This window comes from Sarcophilus harrisii, chromosome 1, assembly GCF_902635505.1.
Source record: "Sarcophilus harrisii chromosome 1, mSarHar1.11, whole genome shotgun sequence".
Lineage (NCBI taxonomy): Eukaryota > Metazoa > Chordata > Mammalia > Dasyuromorphia > Dasyuridae > Sarcophilus > Sarcophilus harrisii.
The window spans coordinates 55,830,456-55,853,058 of record NC_045426.1 but is presented as its reverse complement, the minus strand read 5'-3'; the positions used below and the strand labels follow the sequence as shown (position 1 = coordinate 55,853,058).

At 42.1% G+C, this 22,603-nt stretch overlaps 1 protein-coding gene across 2 annotated transcripts in view; it reads left to right on the top strand.

The window, feature by feature from the left end:
* LOC100920534 (netrin-4-like) overlaps positions 1-22,603 on the top strand; it is a 56,643-nt gene that overhangs the window by 28,244 nt on the left and 5,796 nt on the right. For both annotated transcript variants that reach the window (XM_031955842.1, XM_003762475.4), the window contains 3 exons: positions 10,263-10,389; positions 12,589-12,777; positions 20,921-21,134. In XM_031955842.1, the coding sequence (XP_031811702.1) occupies positions 10,263-10,389; positions 12,589-12,777; positions 20,921-21,134 (530 nt within the window). The remainder of the gene's footprint in view (positions 1-10,262; positions 10,390-12,588; positions 12,778-20,920; positions 21,135-22,603) is intronic.

Genomic DNA, 22,603 nt, shown 5'->3' with positions numbered 1-22,603 from the left:
AAAAATGGATACATAAGTGAAACTACATTCTAGGAATGTATTTGCTTGTGTATACAGAATAGTTAATGTAGAGAGAGATAGGACATCCCTTTTATTTCACTCCCATGAGGCTAAGAATTATTATCTTCAAATGGAACTCAAAAAGAAAGGAACAGAAAAATGTGATCCAGAGAAATCACCAAGGAACTTTGACAGTATGACTTAGGAGTCTTGGGATCCTTGCAGCATTTGGGTCAGCTCAGGAATCTTGGCAGCTGTAATCAAAGTAATCCAGACGATTTTATAAGAAGGAAAGAAGTTTCTCCCTCTCTCAGGCTGGTCTTATTGAGGGAATCTGCCCATGGCAAATTCTAACCTGGAATATTCTAAGCAGAGAAGTTTCAGCCAGATGAGGGGATATTCAGACTAAGTGTTGGACAGAAGGATGAAGTCACCAGATAGGAAGATGAATGATCAGATAATAGATGATCTGTAGGACCAAGAAAAATAGAATCAACAAAGCCAGAAATTTTTCTCAATGACCACCAGGCTCTAAATTGACTTGGGTTTTACTGCCTCATTAGATTCCATTCCAAAAATGGATTCCATTTTTGAACAGTTTACAGCCCTAGGAAATTCTTGTTTTACTGGATTACACTTAATTATTCTTCACCTGGAGTGTCCAAAAATTGATGATCACTGATGATGACCTGATAATAGCTTCCACCCAATGCCCAAGGATCAAAGGTTCCAGATAGCAGCCATCTGTCATGGAATCAGGTCCCTGGCTGGACTGATGATAAACTGGTCACCTGTGGGGAGTAATTTCAGGAGCTCCTAGATAATTCCTGTTCCCTGCTCTCATTCATCCAATTCCTTAAAAAATTCTCCTCTATTTACTCACAGATGCTTGAAATATCTTGTACAGGCAACAGAGCCTTTCCTTCCTTCCAGAATCAGAGATGAAGCTGAGAATTACTGTTTTCCTGGGAGAGGGACAGATCATAACTCCTCCATGCTCTTGTCCTTCCATAAATTCTTCATAAGGAATTCATCTCATGATATAGAGAAAGGCTTCTTAAACTTCTTCCATTAGTGACCCCTTTTTGCTTGAGAAACTTTTACATGACCCTGGTTATATTGGTATATAAGATAGATATATATAATCAAACATTTAATGATGATAAATCATAATTTTGTGACTCCCCCATTAAGTTATGATTCCCATATAGAGTTGGAACCACAGTTTAAGAAGTTGGGTTCTTGAGGCACACCTCTAGGTCTTGTAATAATCAACAGTTAGGGAGCAAAAGGCTTCCAAGCATTTGATTTCTATTACTTCATTTTAGCCTCAACAACCCTATGAGGTAGATGCTGCAGGTGTTGCTATTTTCGTTTTAAAAGTGAAAAACTGAGTCCTAGAGAGGGACTTACTCAGTCACATAGTTAATGGGCATTCAGAAGTGGGACTGAGATCCAGGACTTCCCAGTCTCTACCACCCATTATCTTAATTCTTCTATAAAAGCCTGTTACACCTTTTCTGAGAATAGGTTTAGAGTTTGAGGGGAAGGAGAGAAAAGATGTAAATTAGAGTGAATCTGGAGTGGGAGCATTTAGGCAAGAGGAAACTTAGTCCACAAAGATAATAAGTGTCAGAGTTAGGATTTGAACCCAGGTCTTCTGACACTGCCATCAGAACTCTCTCTACCCTACAGCAGGACCGCTGCAACCAGGGAAGACAAACCTCCCAAGTTTGAGTACTTTGCAGACTGTGGTCCTGGGTTATGGGCCAGAGCCTTTGTTTTCCTATTACCCTCAGGCTAGGTGATTTGGCCCCAGTTTTCCTCACCCTGCAAATAATCTGGACTTTCCACATGCCTCTGCAGTCTGCAGCTAATCCTTGAGCTGAATTTTCACCCTATCTGATCCAGCTTGTGCCAGGGTGGGTGGCTCCCAAGGCTGCTGTTCTCGATGATGATGCAGAAAACACACACACACACACACACACACACACACACACAGCTGGGAGGCAGGCTGATGAGATCTGCCTTGGGAGAGACTGATTTCCCTCTTCATGAAGTTTTTTAAACAACAGAAGAATGGCTCCTTGTTGGGGAAGTGTGATAGAGGGCTTCGTGATGCCTTCTGGGTCTCTTCCTCCTCAGAGAGTCTGCTTCTAGCTAGGGCAGGGATGGTAATGCCCTCTGGGGACTTTTGGGAAGAAATCATAGCATTAAAAGTAGAATTACAGACCACGGGGTTTAAGAGGGACCTGGGGCTATGGAGGGAAAGTGACTTGCCCCAAAATCACACAGAAAGTTAGTGCACAAGTGGGGCAGAGTCCAGATCCTCCAGTGTCCCACCCCCAGGCTCCCCTGAGCATCAGCAGCCCCGAGATAGCTTTCCCTTAGGTATTTCAGCACTTTCGCTTTTGGACAGAACCAGGAAGCAGAGTTTAAGTAGATGGGAGTGGGTGAGTACAGGAACAGCAGAGAGAAGGAAACGGACTGGGATAATGGATTCAGAGCCGTCAGGGTACTTACTGGTCATCTGGCCTAATGATTCTCCAACATTTTGGGCTAATGGTACATGTATCTTTATCATTATACATTATCCTTGTGGATACAGGGAGAGATGTTGGCTGGAGGTGAGCACAGTTAAGTGGATTCAGAACTGGTTAAATGAATGAACCCCCAAAACAGTTATTAATGATTCAATAATAACTTGGAAGGAAGAAAGCTAGTGAGATGCCCCAAGGATCTCTTGGGAAGCTCAAACACCATTTTCATCGAATATTTAAATGAGCTGCAGATTACCATTTAAGTTTAAGAAGCATAGCTAATATGTTGAATGACAGGTTCCAGATTTTAAGTTAGAATTATGAGCTGAATAGAATGAGATGATATTTAATTAGGAAAAGTGTAAAGTTTTTCATATGGGTAGAAAAACTATGTATTTCACAAGTACAAGATGGGGGATACATGATTAGATAGCAGTATTTCTGAAAAATATCTGGAGTTTTAAGTGGTATCTTAGGTTCCATATAAGTCAACAGTTCATTATAGCGAAAATCCTTCCCTTCCCTCCTAAAGAAACCCTCATGTTATCCTGGGCTACATTAAGGGATATATAGTGTCCCAAAGGAGGGAAAGGACAGCCTCATTCTGGCCAGACCAAAGAGGGAGTACAATACTCAATTCTGAATACCATAGAAGGAACAGAGGGAGGGAGAGAAAGAAAGAGGGAGGGAAGGAGGAAAGGAGAAAAAGAGGAGAGGAAAAAGGGAAGGAGAGAGGGAAAGAGGAGAGGAAAGAGGGAAGGAGGGAGGAAGTAACACAGGAAATAAGGAAGGGAGGGAGGGAGGAAGGAAGGAAGGAAAAGAGTAAGGAAGAAAAGGAAGGAGAGATGAAAGGAGAAATGAAGAAAGAAGGAAGGAAAGAGGAAAGAAGGGAGAAAAGAAGGGAGGGAGGAAGGAAAGAAGAAAAGAAGGAAGGGAAGGAGGAAAAAGGAAGGCAAGAAGGAAAAGAAAAAGGAGGAAGGGAAAGAAGAAGAAAGAAAGAGAAAGAGGAAGGAAGAGAGGGAGGAAAAAAGGAACAGAAGAAGCAAGGAAGGCAGGAAGGAATGGAGCAAGGAAGGGAGGAAGAAAGAAAAAAGGAAGGGAGGAAGGAAGGTAAGGAGGAAGGAAGAGAGAAAGGAAAGGAGGGAGGGAAGGAAGAGGAAGGAAGAGAGAAGGAAGGGAGGTACATAGGGAGAGAGGGAAAGAACTGGGGGTGTTTAGCCTGGAAAAGAGGAAAGACAATGATAGATGTTTTCGGGTATATGAAGGAATATCACTTGAAGAAAGGATTAGACATGTTCATCTTTTCCTTAAAAGCTGGAGAGGACATTGCAAAGGGGCAGATTTAGTCTTGATATATGGAAACTCTTCCCAGCAGAACTTTCCAAGGGGAGAATAGACTATTTGGGGAGGCAATGGGTCCCTCTCACTAAAAGTATTTCTTCCACAAAATGTTGTCACCAATCTTCTAACTGTAATTCTGGATCAGATACAGAAATCAGACTAAATGGTCTGAGGTTTCTCCAACTCTGTAATTTGGTAAAGTGGTATCTGTTTTCTAAGCCTTAATTTCTTTTTATGTAAAGTGATGAAATTGAACTGGATGACTCTAAGTCTTCATCTAACTGGTTTGAAGCCACAGAGCTAACAGAAAATGCTAAAATCAGCATCAGAATTCCAGTTTTGAAGTCTGGTGTTCTTTCTTCTGCAAAGGGTCAAAATTTAGTGCCCAATAAAATTCACTCATTGAGCTAAAGAAACCTTTTCACCCCCTCTAACTGCATCTAGCCTTCAAATTCTTGTCTGTTAATTCCTGAGAAATCTCTTCCTCAGCTGATCAAAGGATTTCTCTCTGTGCCTAATGAGACTCCCTTCTAGTCTCTTTGCACTGGTAATAGGAAGAGAGACCTGGCTCATGTAGCTACAACTTTAATGAACTTAACTGGATTTTGTCCTGAGGGTATAATAGGTCACCTCAGGGGATGGAGAGCTCCCGGTCCTAAAAGTCTTCAGCCAGAGGTTGGATGACCATTTGTTGAGTGTAGGGATTGAACCGGAAGAGCAGCTCTAAGTAGCAAAAACTTGTAGCTACCACTGAAGCCATCAAAAGTCTTTTCTTCTAGCACGAAGAACTATGATTTGAAACAGAGGCTCTGGCATTTTTATTAGAATTTTCCTGAAATGTTCTGGCTGGAACTAGAAGCTAAAGGGATAAGTGGTTTTATTTTTATTACTTAACTACTTAATGACTGGAAGGTGGCTATTTTAAATTATATAATGGGACCTTTGATTTACTTTCATCTTGTGGTTTTTAATATGATAGTTTTCTTTCCAGGAGATGGTCTTTTATTTTATTAGAAACACTTATAAATGTTGTTAAGGATCTAATGGCTTTGTGGCTTCTTTAGCCTGGGGTTTTCTTTGTTTTTCCGTATATGAAAGGGAGTCAACTTCTTTTAAAGAATTTGTGAGACCAGTTCAAAGTTAGAACACTACAACTTTCAAAGTTGAAAGAAACAGTTTAATCCAATCTTTTTGTTTGAGAGAGAGAGAAATTGAGACCCAGAGAAGGGGGGAAAATGCCCAAGATCACACATCTAAATAATGGCAAAGGTGAGACTAGAACCCAGGTCTTCCAGCTGTGTTCTCTGCTTATTCTACCAATATTTTTTACTGGCACACAGAGAGCTTTTTCCATTGGGAACTTAACTGGTTCGTTGAATGAATGGAGTGAATCAATGAATAAGCATCTAAAGCTCTTTCCAATGTACAACAATTCAACAGCAAAGTGAACTTATTAAAATCTTTGTTTCAAGTGTCATTTTTGGGTGCTGGAAGTACAAAGAAAGAAATGAAAAAGTCCCTTCCTCCAAAAAGCTTACATTCTGTTTGGAGGATATAACTCTGACACAAATGAATAAATACAAAATATATATATATATAAAGCAGGTATAAAGGAGAGTATTTCAGGAAGTGGAGGCTGCTATCTTTTGGCAAGGGTCAGAGATGAAATGCCCATGGATAGGGAGTCCAAGGAAGCCATTTTTGGGTAGCAATGCAGAATGTATGAAAAGAACTAAGGTGAAAAAGTCTGGAAAAAATGGTTATCTACATCTATCACTCAGTTGGTTTTTACAGCAGTCCTATGAGGCAGGTTGTACAGGCATTATGGTCCTGATTTCACAGATGGAGAAACTGAGGTCTTGAGGTGCTATTGCTTAAATAGCAAAAGGATCTGATATTGGGAACTAGAAGAGAGCTCAGATCATCTGATTGGACTCCTTCATCTTCCAAATGAGGACATTGAGGTTCACATAGGTTGTATAATTTGTCCAAGATCAGAACAGTAGTTAAGTATAAAAAGCTCTTTTTCTATCTTTTTCTGTCTCTATCTTTTTTCTGATATCTCTATCTCTCTATAATCTCTATCATCTATGTATCTCTTTTAGTCTATGATAATAGATGATAATCTTTCTCTGTCTCTGTCCTTCTCTATCTCTGTCTCTGTCTGTCTCCTTCCCTCCACACACACACATAATTATATGTATTATATATATAACATATGTTATATATGTATAATACACATTATATATTATATAATATACACATTATATGTATAATATACACATTTATTTACACACACACACACACACACACAGATATTCTTCCAAAACTTATGATGACCAAATCAGTTGGTGTCAAGAGCAGAACCAACTCTGAGGTAAATAACTAGCCTTTTCATGACTTGTGGCTTTACAAAATGATCAACACGGACATTTCCCTTGAATCAATAGGAGATGCTGGCTCAGAAAAACCTCCATCTGCGTGCCAGAGGAAAATCTCAAGCATTCTGGTACCCTGGGCCAGAGCCAGGCAAGCCAAGACAACATCCCCACAAGGGTAGGAGGGGAAATTAAAGGTCATCCATTAGTTTCTTGGCTGCCATAGAATTGTTTACTCTCCTCGGAGCAACTCTTCTGTAAAAGCTTCCCCACAGGTTTAGAACCACTTGCTGGGGAATCAGGGCACTTGGAATTCTAGTTGCAGCTTTTGTGGCTTAGTTGTGGGACCTTGCTCCTCATGTCCCTAAAATGTGAGGATAGTAAATTTCTTCATCTCCTTCCTTCTTTTTCTTCACTTCTTCTTTCCTCTCTCTCCTTTCCCCATTCCCTTCTCCCTCTCCTCCCCATCATTTTCTCCCTCTTCCCACACTTGAACAGATGGTTCTCTGGCCATACTTTTCAATCTCTTCCCACCACCTTGGAAGTCAGTTGTGAGTCTGGACTAGAAGTCTTATATACCGCTATATACTGAAGCAAGGGATTGATTCTAAACCCTATAGGAGTGTGTGGGACAGTGTTCCCCTCCTATCTTTCCATGCTCCTCTAGCATGGTATGCTGGATTATAAAACCTTCAATGAATGTATTTCTTTGCCTAAAAATAAAGGCCAGATTCCTAAGGATAGCCTTCAAAGTTTTCCCCAATCCGGCCTCATCTTCCCTTTCCAACTTGATCTCGCCTTGCTTGCCTGTAAGTAAACTCAATCTAGCCAAATGGCTGTACCCCCTTTCTCTTGTATGCACTATTTTTAGTGGGACCTCCATGACTTTCCTTACCATTCCCTTGCCTGGAATGTCAACTCCTTTCCTCAAATGTATAACTTCTGCCATGGCAATTGAAATGATTTCTGGCCACCTTTTGAAGCTCAGTTTAAGGCTCCAACTTCTATTTGAGGTATTTTCTGGCCAGTCACCTCTGTGATGACTCCTATGTCTTCCAACCTCTGAGGGTCCAGACCCTTGTTGGGGACTCAGCGTACAGTGTCTCCTGGGATCAGTTTCCCACATGGCTATGTCCAGAGCTGTACTGAGGAATTCTGGGGCAAGGAAGATTAAGAAAGGCTGGGTGGCAGTAATGGTGGCAGAGATGACAATGACAGGGGTGATAGCCCAGGGGACAGTCTTGTTGGGGGTGCAGTTGTCCTGGGACAATGGGACCACAAAATACTCAATTTATATTAGAACATAGAATGTGGAACTTGAAGAAGACATAGAACCTAGAATGTCATAAATGAAAGAAATCTTGGAACCTAAAATATCAAAGCCAAAAGTGACTAGAAAGTCAGAGCTAGAAGGTTTCTTAGAATCTAGAAGGTCAGAACTAGTACTAAAAGTCTTATATGGGGTGCTATATACTGAAGCAAGGGATGGATTCTAGATCTGTGATTTCATTGTTATAAGGGAACTCCTGGATGAGGACACTCCCTCCACCCAGGCAGGTTGCCACTTCCATTCTCAGCCATGGTCTTGGAGAAAGAGTTGTCTAGAGAATGGACAAAGGTTAAGTGTGATGTGCTCAGGATTACCCAACTAGTCTGTGTCAGAGGCAGACCTTCTGGCCCTGAAGCTGACTCTCTATCCATTTTGCCATTTTGCTTTTCTTTTTAATATATACCTTTTAACAAATTCCAATGTGCCTTGAAACAATGTCCTTTCTCCTTTGTGCTTGCTGAGATTCTTTCTCTTCCTTTGCATCTGAGCCTTTGTGAAGCCTTTCTTTATAGCACATTGTCTGGATCTCTCCTTTGCTTATATGAAACTAATATTAGATGCAGGCATTAGAAGGCTGAGTCTTGTTCTACTTGGTACCAGGGGGAAGGAAGGGGAGAAAAAGAAACAAATAGGTACCTTTTACAAATACTGTCTAATTTGTCATAACAACTTGGGGAGGTAGATACTATTATGATCCCCATTTTACAGATGAAAGAAACTGAGGTAGATAAAAGTTGAGTGTTTTGCCCAGGTTCACACAGCTAGTAAATTTCTGAGGCCAGATTTGAACTCAGATCTTCTTGATTCCAGGTCCAGCCCTCTATCCACTGGGCCATCTATCATACCTTAGAGGGACATGACTAGGAGCAAAGAGTGGACATAAGAAAGTAGATTTATGTCTGATGTAAGGAAAATATTCCATTCTCCTTGTGTCTTATTCCCTCTGCTAACCTGGAAGCTTCTTAATGACAGGAACTGGATCATTTTTAAACTTGGTATCCCTAATACCTAGGCACATAATTTGCACATGTAAATATGTCATTAATAGATATCTTGAAAATAGGTGCAGTGGATAGAGCTCCAGCCCTGAAGTCAGGAGGATTGAGCTTTTTCTCAGCTGTATGACTCTGGGCAAGCCACTTGACACCAATTGGAAAAAAAGGAAGGGAGGAAGGAAGGATGGAAGGAAGAAAGAGATATCTTGAAAATAAGTGAATTGGAATTATCTATTGAATTCAGACTAGCAACATCATATAATTGCATAGTGCTTTATACTTGGACTTTTGAATGTCAACTTAAAGGGACTTTGGACATCATCCAAGTCAATACTTTTCTCCATGATTTGATTGAATTCTTCTCAAGCTTTCAGATGACCCAAAGCTGGGAGGGAAAGCCTACAAGCAACATATGTTAGATCTAGTATCTAAAACAATTCCAACTGAGGGACAAATTGTATAAAATGAAACCATAGTAGAGATTGTAAAGTTCTTCATAGGGAACTCCTGGCGAGGAAATTCTCTTCCCTGATGCAGACTAGCACTTCCACTTTAAGTTGTAATTTTAGTGTATTTCCTAAAGCAAAGCTTCTTAAACTGGGTTACAATCCCATATGGGATTGTGTAACTGAATGTGTAGTTTGCAAATTTATGATTTATTATCAGCAAATGTTTTATTTGTATACCTATTTTATATACCTAAATAGCCAGGCTGCATAAAAATTTCTTGGGTGAAAATGAGTCATGAGTGGAAAAGTTTAGGAAGCCCTGGCCTAGAGCCCAAAGCCAATTAAGTGACTTACTCAAAAATGACCAAGTTCAGTTTAATACAGATCCACAGAGTCAATGCTGTAACAGTTGAAGAAGTCAGTGCTTTTTTTCTTTTTCTAATCTGCATTAATCAAAGACTAGAGTCCAGAACAAGGGAAGTACAGTTCTGCTCTTCTGTATTCTGGGAAGAGTCCTAGACACTACATTTCAGAAGAGACAGAAAAAAACTGAGTCATGGCCAGAATAAGACAGTCAAGATGGTGAAAAGAAAAGAAAATGTGACAGGTAACAATGAGCTGAAGGAACTTGGGATGTTTAGCCCAGAGGAGGGAAAACTTGGTCATAAGGAAAAAGAATTAGATTTACTGTGTTTGTTCCAAGAAGGTGTGAGTAGAAGCAAGGTGGGGGGAATGTTGGAGAGAGGTTGATTTAGATTTGATATAAGGAAAAACTGCTTGACTATTGGAACAGTCTGTAAGTGGAATGGGCTACTTTTAGGAGGTAGCCATTGGGTTTCCCCATCATTGCTGATCTTAGAGCTAAGACTAGATGATGACTTCTTGAGGTTGTTGTGGGAAGGATTCTTGGTCAAATATGGGTTAGATTAGAACAGCCTATGAAGTCTCTCAATGCTAAAATTCTGGGGTAGTATCTCTTCATCTTTTTCTGGAAACAGAAACTGAGAAATGAAATAATTTGTTCAAAGTCACCCAGAGAACCAGAGACATAGAAGTCTGTGGGCAAGTCACTTCACCTACAAATTTTGGGCAGAGGGAAGGTCTTCCTTTTGGGGACAGTCCACTGAAAGCTGAAATTCTGAGCGAGAATCCCAAAGCTGCAATTGTCTTCCTAGAGATCAGAGTTTAGCATCTCCCCTTGAATGACAGACTCATTCTCTTCCTAACAGGTTCATGGGGCATGTGTGTGCAGACATCACACAGCAGGCCTACACTGTGAGAAGTGTTTGCCACTGTACAATGACCAGCCGTGGAAACCAGGAGATGGAAAAACCAATCAGCCCAATGAGTGCAAAAGTAAGTGGCTGGGGTAAAGACCTGAAAGGATCCTGGGTCCCAGACGGTGTCACGCCCAAGTATATGAGGAAGTATATAAAACAATCCAAACTCTCACTGGGGGATATTTTGACATCCATTTTGACACTTTCCTACTTCCCATTTTAGTCCCTTTTTTTTTTGGCTTACCTTTTTTGCTTCAGATTACCATTGTTAGTCAGAAGAATGAACCCCAAAATCTGAAAGAGTTTTGAAAATAAATTTATTAGCTTGCTGGTTGGGAGAGAGAAGAAAGGGTTTCATTCAGGCTTTGGAAGTGTTTATATTACATAGAATTTAGACTAGGGCACCCACACACAAACCACACATACTTAGTTAAACAGTTTTGCAGAGAGGACAGCTTGAAAGCCAGGACCATTGAGATGAAAATCAGTAAATATAAACATTCAATAAAATTTAGGTGAAGTCACAACATAAGGGAAGCCCAAAGCACAAGCTAAGTGGATCTAAAATAAGACCTGAGGGAGGGATCCCAAAACAAGTCTTTTGGGTAAATCTGGAAGCTGAAAGAACCCAAAATTCCTTAGAGAGATATTGAGGTCAGGGCAATATTCTGGGTTCAAACAACCTCTAGGCAACAGTTAGATTTAAACAGTATAATGTTTAATAAGTTTTCCAAATAATATAAAGCATTTCCCATAACATCTTGTATTTCTTTGTTATTATTTTTTCATAATAGCTTTTTTTTTTCAAAATATATGCATGTAGTTTTTAGCATTCATTCCTGCAAAATCTTGTGTTCCAAATTTTTCTCCCTCCTTCCCCACCCCCCTTTTCCCTAGACAGCAAGCAATCTAAGTTACATGTGTAATTCTTCTATACATATTTCCACATTTATCATGCTGCCCAAGAAAAATCAGATCAAAAAGGAAAAAAATGAGAAAGAAAAAACAAGCAAGCAAACAATAACCACAACAAAAATGGTAAAAAAAAAAATACTATGATGCGATCCACATTCAGTCCCCTTCCTCCTCTCTCTGGATATGCCATCTTGTATTTCAATCTTAAATGGTCTTCCTAGATCTCAGATGGATGTCAGCTAATCTGCACAGAGGTATAAGTGATCACCCTCACAGGGACATTTGCAATACCTGTGAGGATGTCTGCCAAACCCAAAGGAATGAGTTCTAAGGCAGAATATCTTCTCCTAGCTATACTCCCTTAAAAGCTTAGCTTACCTCCTTGACTATACAAGAGAGAAAGAATCATTTCTCCCAATATTTTATTCAGAGGAGGAAAAAGTAAGGTCCTCCTGTCTCCTTGACAGCAAAACCATCACAAGTCATAAAGGACACAGCTAGATTCCTCGTAAAGATGTATTGAATCAAATTCAGACATGGCTCTAAGCTCAAATCATGTGAGATGTGTAAAGTGCTTTGTAAATCTTAAATCAGTGGTTCTCAAACTTTTGTTTTCAGTATCTTTAGCCTATTAAAAATTATTGAAGATCTCTCCAAAGCATTTTTGTTTATCTGGATTATATTTATAGACATTTACCATATTGGAAATAAAAACTATTTTTGAATTTGTAGACTCTCTAAAAGGGTTTCAGAGATCCCCAGGATTCTCTAGACCATACTTTGAGAACCACTGTAAATCACTAACTAAATGTTATTATTATCATTCCTGCCAAAACCCTCAGAGAAGATGAATGCCATGATGTTCAGTACCGAGATCCCTTTCTGGCTGTCAAAGCTATCTGTCCCCAGGGTCAAACAAGATGCCATCCCCACTTTGAGGGGCTTGGAAATGCTTTACTGAATAAGTGGCCAGCACTGTTTAGTGACACGAGGAGGAAGCAGGAGGGAGGAGATGAGGATGAGAATGAAGGAGGGATCTGAGACTCACAAGCAGATAGTCAACTTGCCAAAGAGTAGCAAGGGCCAAAGGGGGCTGCCCGGCCCCTTTCGAGTGGTCCATCCACACTGGTGATTTCTATCCCCCTTCAAGGAATAGCCGGACACTTCTTTTAATCTGATTTCACTTAGATACAAATGCTCTGACAGGCGAGATGGGAAATAGACCCATGCAATGTGACTTGTCCAAGCCCCATGATTCTCCCCCCCAAGAGATAAGAGCACAAAACTGGGGAGAGACACCTAGACGGTGGCCAGCTCCAACGGTCTGTGGCTGTGGGTGACTGGGGACTGCCCCCCACAGAGTGCCGTTGCCACAACCATGCTGACAGCTGCCACTTTGATGAGGACGTCTGGCTGAGCTCTGGGAAGCGCAGAGGCGGCATCTGTGACAACTGCCGGCACCACACGGAGGGCCGTCACTGCCAGAAATGCAAGTCGGGCTTCTATCGGGACTGGAGCAAGCCTATGTCTTCCCCAGAAGTCTGTAAACGTGAGTATCTGCTGGGCATCAGGGCCTGGAGCTTTGGGGGGATGTGGTGAGGCTCAGAGCCTTCTGAGAGAATCCCAGAACCCTAGAACATCAGAGTAGAGCTAGAAGGATCATTAGACCTAGCTCATTAGAGCTGAAGGAACCTTGGACAGAATTGTAGAGTTGTAAGGGGCTTCAGAACCTAGGACGTCATAGCTGCAAGAAATCTTTAGGTATAGAATATCAGAGCTGGAAGGGGCCTTAGAATCCAGAATGTTAGAGCCAGAACGATCTTTGGCCTAGAATATTAAAATTGGAAAGAATCTTGGATAGAATTATAGAGTTGGAAGGGGTTTTAGAACCCAGAATGTTAGAGCTAGAAGGATCATTAGACCTAGCTCATTAAAGCTGAAGGAACCTTGGACAGAATTGTACAGTTGGAAAGGGCTTCAGAACCTAGTACGTCATAGCTGCAAGAAATCCTTAGGTATAGAATATCAGAGCTGGAAGGGGCCTTAGAACTTAGAATGTTAGAGCTAGAAAGATCTTTGGCCTAGAATATTAAAATTGGAAAGAATCTTGGATAGAATTATAGAGTTGGAAGGGGTTTTAGAACCCAGAATGTTAGAGCTAGAAGGATCATTAGACCTAGCTCATTAAAGCTGGAAGGAACCTTGGACAGAATTGTAGAGTTGGAAGTGGCTTTAGAACCTAGGGCATCATAACTGCAAGAAATCTAAAGGCATAGAACATCAGAGCTGGAAGGGACCTCAGAACCTAGAACATCAGAGCTGGATGTAGGCTCAAGACATAGAGTGCTGGGGTACTACTACCAGGGCCTAAGGGACAATAATTAAATATGTATACTCTAGTGCTTTCCCTAACAGCCCTGTATGATATGGTGAAAATATTAAAATCCCCATTTTTCATAAAGGGAAAGAGACCCCGAGATGAGGTGCCTTGCCCACCATCACAAAACTAGCCAGCAGGGGAACTTGACCTCAGACGTAGGCCGCCTGGCTCCCAAGTGCATTATTTTTCACTATAATAATAGCTACGGGACGATCAAGGAGTAGCATCTCTGATGTGAGGACTCACAGAACAGCTGAATCCCAGCACTTTCTGCCTCCAAGAATACCAAGTGGGCTCATGCTTGCTCCTCTCCATCCTTCCCAGGTTCTTCCCTCTTTAAAAGCCTGGGAGACCCTGAGGTTGGGACAGAGCAGAGCGGTGGGGTCCTTGGCTATTCAGCCCCTCCATCTTTCTGGCCTGCCTATTGTCGTGGGTGATTATACCAAGGGGAATGGGTCAGACCGCGCTGCTTTGAGTGCCAGGATAGAATTTCAATCTTACCTGTCCCCTGCTCCTCAGATATCCCAGTGTCTGGAGCTGTGGATCATCGAGCAGGATGTGAGTTTATCGCCCTATCTAAGAAATCTTCAGGAGCAGCTGAGAGGCTGCCACCTTGTTTCAAAGTTCCCTCTGTCTGTGCGGAAACCTTAGCAGAGGCTCCCTGAGTGGGCTCTGGCTACATCCCCTTTTCGGGGGTTGGCAGGCGGCCCAGGCAGGAAAGAGGCAGCGGAAAGGGCGTAGCAAGCCAAATTCATTTCATTTCAAGTGCATTCACCTGCTGCCAAGGCCAAGATGAATGGGGAGGCTGTATGATCCAGATAGAGCGCCGCTCTGCGAGCCAGAAACCCAAATTCAAACCCTGTTAAATGTCTGGGTGACCTTGAGCCAGTCAGTGAAAACTGGGAAGGGCAAGGCTGGGAAGGGGCATCCTCAGGCTCAGTGGAGAGTTTAGACCTGATTTTCTAATACAATCTCCATTTACATCTGACTAACTGTGAACAAGTCTTTCCAACTCCGCTTGGTTGAATCAATCAGAAGCGAACTGGACTCCAGGATCCTTCTCTTTAAAATGATGAGCTAAGTTGAATTGGCTGATCTCTCGCCTCTTCCAGATCTCAATCCTATGCAGCACCACTCTGGCCCAGGAACCCGTCCCTTTCCTTCTCTGTGTGGATTCCCAATGCCCTTTGTGCCTGTCTGTCCAAGAGTCATGATCCGATTCAATCAATCCCAGGACCATTAGACTATAGATTTAGAACTGGAAGGGACCTCGGAGGTCTCTTAGTCTAATGATCTCATTGTATAGATGAGGAAACTGAGTCTCAGGAAGGTTGTCCAAGGTCCCATAGGTGGCAGAGGTGGAGATTTCTATTCTTCACACTGCCCTCTGAATCAATAAAAACTCATTGAACAATCACTGTGACTGGTCCCTAAAAGGGACATTAACATCCTGCCTCCATTGTCAGAACTGTAATTAATCCACCCTGTTCCCAAAGTCCCACACACAGTCACAGACCCCTTAGACTGTCTTCTTAGTGTATCTAAAAGGCAAACTCTACTTTCATCTCTCCTCACTTACCTGCACATGTGAGTTTGTTCTCAACTAGGATCCACCCTAACTCCTCCCTAACTCCCTACTTTCCTCTGATTTTAAAAGCCCACTTCCCTCTTAATCATATTTGATTTCTCCTGTGAGCCTTTTTGCATCAATTTGTGCCTAATGTGGATTCTTCATGTTTCAAGGCGCTCTCCCACAACCTGCTATTTTATATATGTACTTTATGTACTTGCTACATTTTCGGTCTGAGAGTGAATACAGCCAGGGGCGTTCTAGTAGATGTTCAACAACCAGATCTCCAAAGAGAAACGTCCATGACACTTTTGAGTTTAATCTGAGTGACTGATTGTATTTTTCTCCATTGCTTTATTAAGTTTATACAACCAACAGAACAATGAAGCAAGCTCTGACTTGCTGCTAATTTCTAAGATGTTAATGCTCCCGTTGAAAATGTAACAACTGGCTCTGTTGTTTGGCACTGACACTAGAGCCTAGATATCTAGGGGAGTGGGGACAGGGGAGGGAGTATTTGCACCTTCATCTGCTCTCCCCATCAACCTTCCCCTTCAGGGCTCACCTTCCCTCATTTGCTCAGCAATGACATCATGTGCAAGGTAAGTGTCTCTGCTGGTGATTTAGGCACTAAGGTGTTCTCCAACATGCCCTGATCCTGTTACCTGTATCTTGGATCCCTTGTGCCCTCAGATCATACCACAGAACCACAGCTTTTTGCATTAGAAGGAACCCTGGGGAAGGGAAACACTTTGCCCAGTGTCACACAGAAAGTCCCTAGAAGAGCCAGGCTTAGAGCCCAGTCTCCTGCCTCTCAGTCCAGAGCTCACCTTGCCCAATATATCAACCACCTTCTGCCTCCCAGGAGGTCAGCCTTGTGGGAGGTCCTTCCCACATGAATGCACCTAGACTGAGAATTCATCCTGGTTGTTTCCCAGGCAGCACTGGGAAGTCTTCTCCGGGGCATAAGTGGTGGGGAGGTGGCAAGACCTGGGAAAGACTCAGAAGAGCCGGCTCTGTCATTCACTGGGCGTGAAAGTGTCACCTCACCTAGCCTTGGTTTTCTCATCTGAAAAGTGGGGATGAGAACAGCCTAATATCAACAGTCCTTAATGAATCTGTCTGGGGCCTCATACTGGCATAATTTGCTCCAAGAGATGTACACTTGCCCAGTATACCTCATGAGCTTGTTGTAGGGGTGAAGGCACGCGGTCACAAATCAGGTGGGCTGTTGTTACTTTTGATCCTCTTCACTCTGGACTGAAAGAAAAGGGAACATGTGCAGAAACGGAGCTCAGCTCTTAATGGGGAGTGAGGCTCAAGGAGAAGGAGCCGATGGACCTCTGCTCTCCCCTTGGAGAGAAAATCTTTGGTCCAAAGAGAAACAAATAAGTTAATGCAGCTGTCTGAGCCCGGGGTACGTAGAGGTCTGTCTTTCCAGGTTAAAGGACTCAGGAATAGCAGGTCTAGGGCCAAGCAGAATCTTTCCTTAGTCATGTCCTTTCCCCTTCTCTTGGAACAAAAAGAAAAAAATAAGGCTGTATCATGATCAGATGTCACCTCACCCATACTCCTCAGGTTTTCTTTTAGTGAAGACCCAAAGATATCCTCCTCTTCCTCTTTTGCTCCTCTTCCTCCTCCTCTTCTTCCTCGTCTTCCTACTCTTCCTTCTCCTCTTCCTTCTTCTCTTGCTCCTCCTCCTCTTCTTCCTCCTCTTCCTCTCTTTCCTCTTCCTCTTCCTCCTCCTTCTCCTCTTCCTCCTCCCTTTCTATCTCTATCTCTATCTCTGTCTGTTTTCTATCCCTGTTTTTTTTTTTCAACACAGCTGAGGTCCACTACTGAGTCCCAATTGTTTCCTTGACTAATCTATCTCCGACCTTGAGGGAAGGCAAAGGAGCTAACAAAGCATCTTGTTTAGTTTTCACTTAGACCAAGAAGGCAAAAAACAGGTACCAAGAGGGAGGCAGATACTCAGGACAAACTTGGGCTTGCCCTTGAAAGTGGCATTTCGCAATCTGGATGTGCCCAGAGTGGGGACAGAGTCCCGGTCTGGTGAATTCACCCCATTTCCCAGGCACAACCAGGCTCTTCTTCCTCAGTGTCTCAGTTTAACTAGTTAGAAGGCTTTCTATCACTCTTAAAGAAAGGGAGCCAGTGAGGTAAGAGGAGGAGCAGTAGGAAAGGAAGAAAGGAAGAAGCATTTATATAGCACTTTATAAATATTACCTTATTTGATCCTTACAACAACCACAAGTATAATTATCCCCATTTTACATTTGGGGAAAGAAAGACAAAACAGATATTGAATGACTTTGTCAGGTGGCATATGAGGTTGGATTTGAATTCAGGTCTCCCTGACTCTAGGCCCAGCATTCTATCCACTGTGCTACCAAACTGCCTCAAGATGTGGACCTTGTCCCTAACTTGTTAGGTGACTTCAACAAGTGATTTTATCTCAATTATTTTTCTGTCCTGTCAAGTGAGAAGGGTAGACTAGATCAGATTAGCTGTTTTTTTTTAAATCATGGTCCCCTTTGGCAGTCTGGTGAAGTTTATGAATCCTTTCTCAGAATAGATTTTTCAATGTATAAAATAAAATATATACTATTATAAAGGAATTATATTGAAAGGTGGTCAGCAAAAGAAAGTCTGGTCCCAAGTCTCTGATTTAAATAATATTTAGGATCCCTTTACTGTTCTTCCAGAAATCAAATGCCCTTCAATAAGTTGGGTTCAATCATGAGCAGCCTTTGAAAATGGTCTGTTTCTATTATCTCAAAGGACAGAGGTGGGAATGGGTAGGGAGCCCTTTCCCCAGGTTAAGAGAAGTCATTCTATAGGAGTGGGGTGATAGATGGAAGATACAGAAACAGAGAGGGTGAACTCTCCTCCCCCATTCTACCCTGTCTTTAGCTCAATCAGCAGGGACTTTACCAAACCTTGTTCTGGTGGTTTGAGTATTAAATTGGCAAATGGGGAATAGGGGAATTGTCAGAGTCAATTACTCCCAGACGCTTCAATTGGAAGAATGAACCTAAGAGATTCCCAGTAATGGGAAGATAATTTCCTCCTGAAGGCCTAGTCAGAGCAGATGGAGAACTATTGGACAGTCCTAAAGAATTCAGATTTTTTTTTTAATGGCAGCTAAAGTTCTCCAGGTTCTCAGACGAGGCTTTCAGAGTGTTATTTTTGTTTCTTTGTTATGTGAAGGCTGCTGCAATTGTCTTGTTTCTAGTGAAAAAAACAAAGAGAGGGAAGTGTCTATAGTCTTAAAATTTGGTTTAAGGGAAGGCAAGACAGAAATAGTCTTGAAAAGAAAATCCTAGGAGGAATAGGAATTGCATCTTGGGAAGTTTTTAGGAAGGGTCATCTCTTTCAGTTTATGAATTCATCACATATCATTAATTGGTTCTTTAAAGGCCTAGAAGTTAATGGCATGGTCCCAGAATAAGTTGTCACAATAGAAGTAGGTGATTTTTAATTAACTAAGTTCCAAAGAAAACATGTAGCTCTAGATTAAGATTTGAAGGCCAGTTTATTATTCACTGTGATCTGGGGACCAGCTGTGGGCAAAGCACCAAAGGGAGCCTTCTATATGGGAGCACCCTGTGGGCCATCTGTCCTGCCTTTGAAAACGTCTATCATTTCTTTTATCTCAGATACCCAGGGTGAGAATTGATATTTTTTTTTATAGTAACTTTTTATTGACAGAAGCCATGCCTGGGTAAATTTTTTTTACAACATTATCCCTTGCATTCACTTCTGTTCTGATTTTTCCCTCCCACCCTCCACCCCCTCCCCTAGATGGCAAGCAGTCCTATATATGTTGAATATGTCCTAGTATATCCTAGATACAATGTATGTGTGCAGATCCAAACAGTTTTCTTGTTGCACAGGGAGAATTGGATTCAGAAGGTAAAAATAACCCGGGAAGAAAAACAAAAATGCAAACAGTTTACATTCATTTCCCAGTGTTCTTTCTTTGGATGTAGCTGCTTCTGTCCATCATTGATCAATTGAAACTGAATTAGGTCTCTTTGTCAAAGAAATCCGCTTCCATCAAATTCCATCTTCATACAGTATCGTTGTTGACGTATATAATGATCTCTTGGTTCTGCTCATTTCACTTAGCATCAGTTCATGTAATTCGGTGAGAATGGATATTGAGACATTTTCCATTCAGACAGGGCTAAGAGAAGGCAGCCTTTAGGAGAGAGCTAGTAAATGTAAATTTGAAATTGTATGTCCCTTGGGCATCTCAAACGCAATATGTTTAATATGTCTTCTCCCACCCTCATCCCCCAAACCTTCCCCCTTTAATAGGGATGTTACCAAGCTTCTAGTCGCCCACCTTGGTATCCTCCATTGCTCTCTCTCCCTCATCCCACATATCCAATCAGTTACCAAATCTTGTCATTTTTGTCTCTACATATTTCACATATGTTCTCTCTACTCACCCCATAATCACCTTAGGTTCTTATCACCTCTTGCTTGGATTATTGCAATGGTCTTCTAACTGGTCTCCTTGTTTTTTCCCTTCCTACTCCAATCAATCCTTCACATAGTTGTGGGGGGGAAAAGTGTGATTTTCTTGTAGTTCTGACCATGTCAGTCTCCCACTTGGTAATCCTTAATGGCTCCCTACTACCTCCAAATGTCCTTTGACATTTAAAGTTCTCCACTACCTGGGCCCCTTCCTTCCTTCCTTCCTTCCTTCCTTCCTTCCTTCCTTCTTTCCTTCCTTCCTTCATCCTTTTCTCCCTCCCTCCCTCCTTCTCTTCCTCCCTCTCTCCCTTCCTTCTTCCTTTTTTCTCTCCCTCCCTTCCTTCCTTCTTCCTTTTTTCTCTCTCTCCCTTCCTTCCTTCCTTCCTTCCTTCTTTTCTTCTTTCCTTCCTTCCTTCCTCCTTTTCTCCCTCCCTCCCTCTTTCCCTTCCTCCCTCCCTTCCTCCCTTCTTTCTTTCCCTCCCTCCCTCCCTCCCTTCTTTCCTTCCTTCATTCCTCCTTTTCTCCCTCCCTCCCTCCTTCCCTTCCTCCCTCCCTTCCTTCCTTCTTCCTTTTCTCCCTTCCTAATTTTCATACATTCTACTCCCTTTCACAAATTCTATGATCCAGCCATACTAGACACTCAAAAATGGTGCTCTATCTCCTGTCTCCAAGACCTTGCAATTGTTCTCCATGGGTCTACATGCCATCTCTACCAACTTTCAACTCTTAGAATCCCTACTTCCATTAACATTCAGTCAGTGCCACTGCTGGCAGGCCTTTCTTGATCTCCCAAGGGCCATCTATCCACATTATATTTTATCCTGTCTATACTGATTTATATGTTGTCTCTCCCGATAGAACGGAAGCTCCTTGAGGGCAGGTATTTTTTTCTTTTTCTTTTACATCCTCAGCATCAAAACACTTAATAAATGTTCTTTCATTGATTGGTCCTATTTTTCTTCACTATAAAATGAAGGAACCTACCTCCCAGGACCATTGTGAGGAAATCACTTTGTAAAGTTGTAGCACTGTGGAAACATGAATTATGATGATCTCACTCAAACTTGAAGACCCCCCCTGGGAAATAGATGGGACCATTTTATAAATGAGGGAACCGACTTAGTTTAAGAGGTTTGATAGAAGTTATCAGCTAATAAATAGCTGAGCCAGAACTAGAACTCTGGTCTTGTTGGGCTCAGGTCAAAGATTTGCACCAGGCTTTCTGCCCATCTCTGATACCAATCCTATTTCCCGCAGCTTGCTCGTGCCAGCCCTTGGGTTCATCCAATGAGACTTCCCACAAGGGTTTCCCTTGCCATCCCAAGACAGGGTACTGTCTCTGCAAGCCTGGAGTGGCCGGCCCGCACTGTGACCGATGCCTGGTGGGGTACTGGGGCTTTGGAGGAAATGGCTGTCGTCCTTGCAACTGCTCTGGGGCATGTGACCCCCACACCGGGGCCTGCCTAAGTGGGTAAGTGAGCCTCCCCGCGGGAGACCTACCAGGGAGATCCAGGAAGCAAGCTTGCAAAGCGAACTAAAAACGGCATTCACTAGACACCGATGTCGTTTCTCAGATTACACAGCTAACGATGGGCCGAGATGGGATTCAAACCCAGGGCCGCCAGCTGGCCAAGGTCATATTCATACAAAAGGAAGGAAGTCGGCATTCGTGACTCACCTGGCACAGAGCACACTTAAGTGTTAATTAAATTAAGTTAATTGAACTTACTGTGTGCCAGGCAGGGTGCTAAGTCCCTTACAAATACTATCTCGTTTGGTTTTTACAACCAACAACCCTGGTGGGCAGTTGCTAAATTATTATCCCCACTTTACAGATGAGGCAAACTGAGGCTGGGTCAGGTTAAATAACTTGCCCAGTACTGTATGGTTAGTAAATATCCAAGGCAGTATTTGAACTTAGGTTTTCTGGACTCCTAGCACTCTAAACACCATGTCACATAGCTAGGGTTTAAATTATTTATTATTAGTTTCAAATTGTTTCTCTGTCTACCGCTCCTTCCCAACTCACTGAAAATTAGGGAAATAATAACAAATCCCACTATACATGTGAAGTCATAGCTGTCTGAGGATGTCATGGTGAGGGAAAAAGCCTTGTGGATTGAAGTAGTCAAGGGAGGCTTCCTGGAAGAGGTGGGATTTCCCTGGGCCTTGAAGGCTAAAATCGATTTTGATAAATAAATAGAAATTTAATTCAATTTGACAAGCGTTGATTAACTGTCCTCTCATTAATGATAATGGCAGTGATCAATTATCTGTCACAATTAAGAGTTTACAAAGCCCTGTGCTCTCAACAGCCAGCAGGAAAACTGGGCATGACTGCTGCTTTTAGAGGAACTGAGTTCAAATTCTGCCTCAGACACTTACTATCTGTGATCCCACACATGTTGTACATATGTGTATGGGTGTTGATACATATAATTAAAGACATATGCATTGATGTTTGTGTGTGTACATAGGCACAAATATATGTATATAATATACATACACACACACACACACACACACACACACATATATATATATATGCATGTACATATATTGGCAGCCAGGGTCTTCTTAGAAGACCCTAGTGCAGAGTGCTGGGCTATTTGCCTCAGTTTCCTCATCTATAAATGAGCTGGAGAAGGAAACCACAAACCTCTGCCGGGAAAATCCCAAATGGGCTCACAAAGAATTGGACACAAATGAACAACAACAGCTACAAGGTATTGTGGGTACAAAGATGAAGATGAACAGAGTCCCTGCCCATAAGGAGTTTGCAGATATCACTTTGCAAATCTCAGAGTACTTTATAATTGCCTTTAATGTCCCTCACATCTCAAAATCTTTGATGCTGCTATAATCCACAACTAACTCCCCTTAACAACTATTTAGACTTGTCATCTCCTTTGGTTGGGAATAACAAGAGCTAGCATTCAT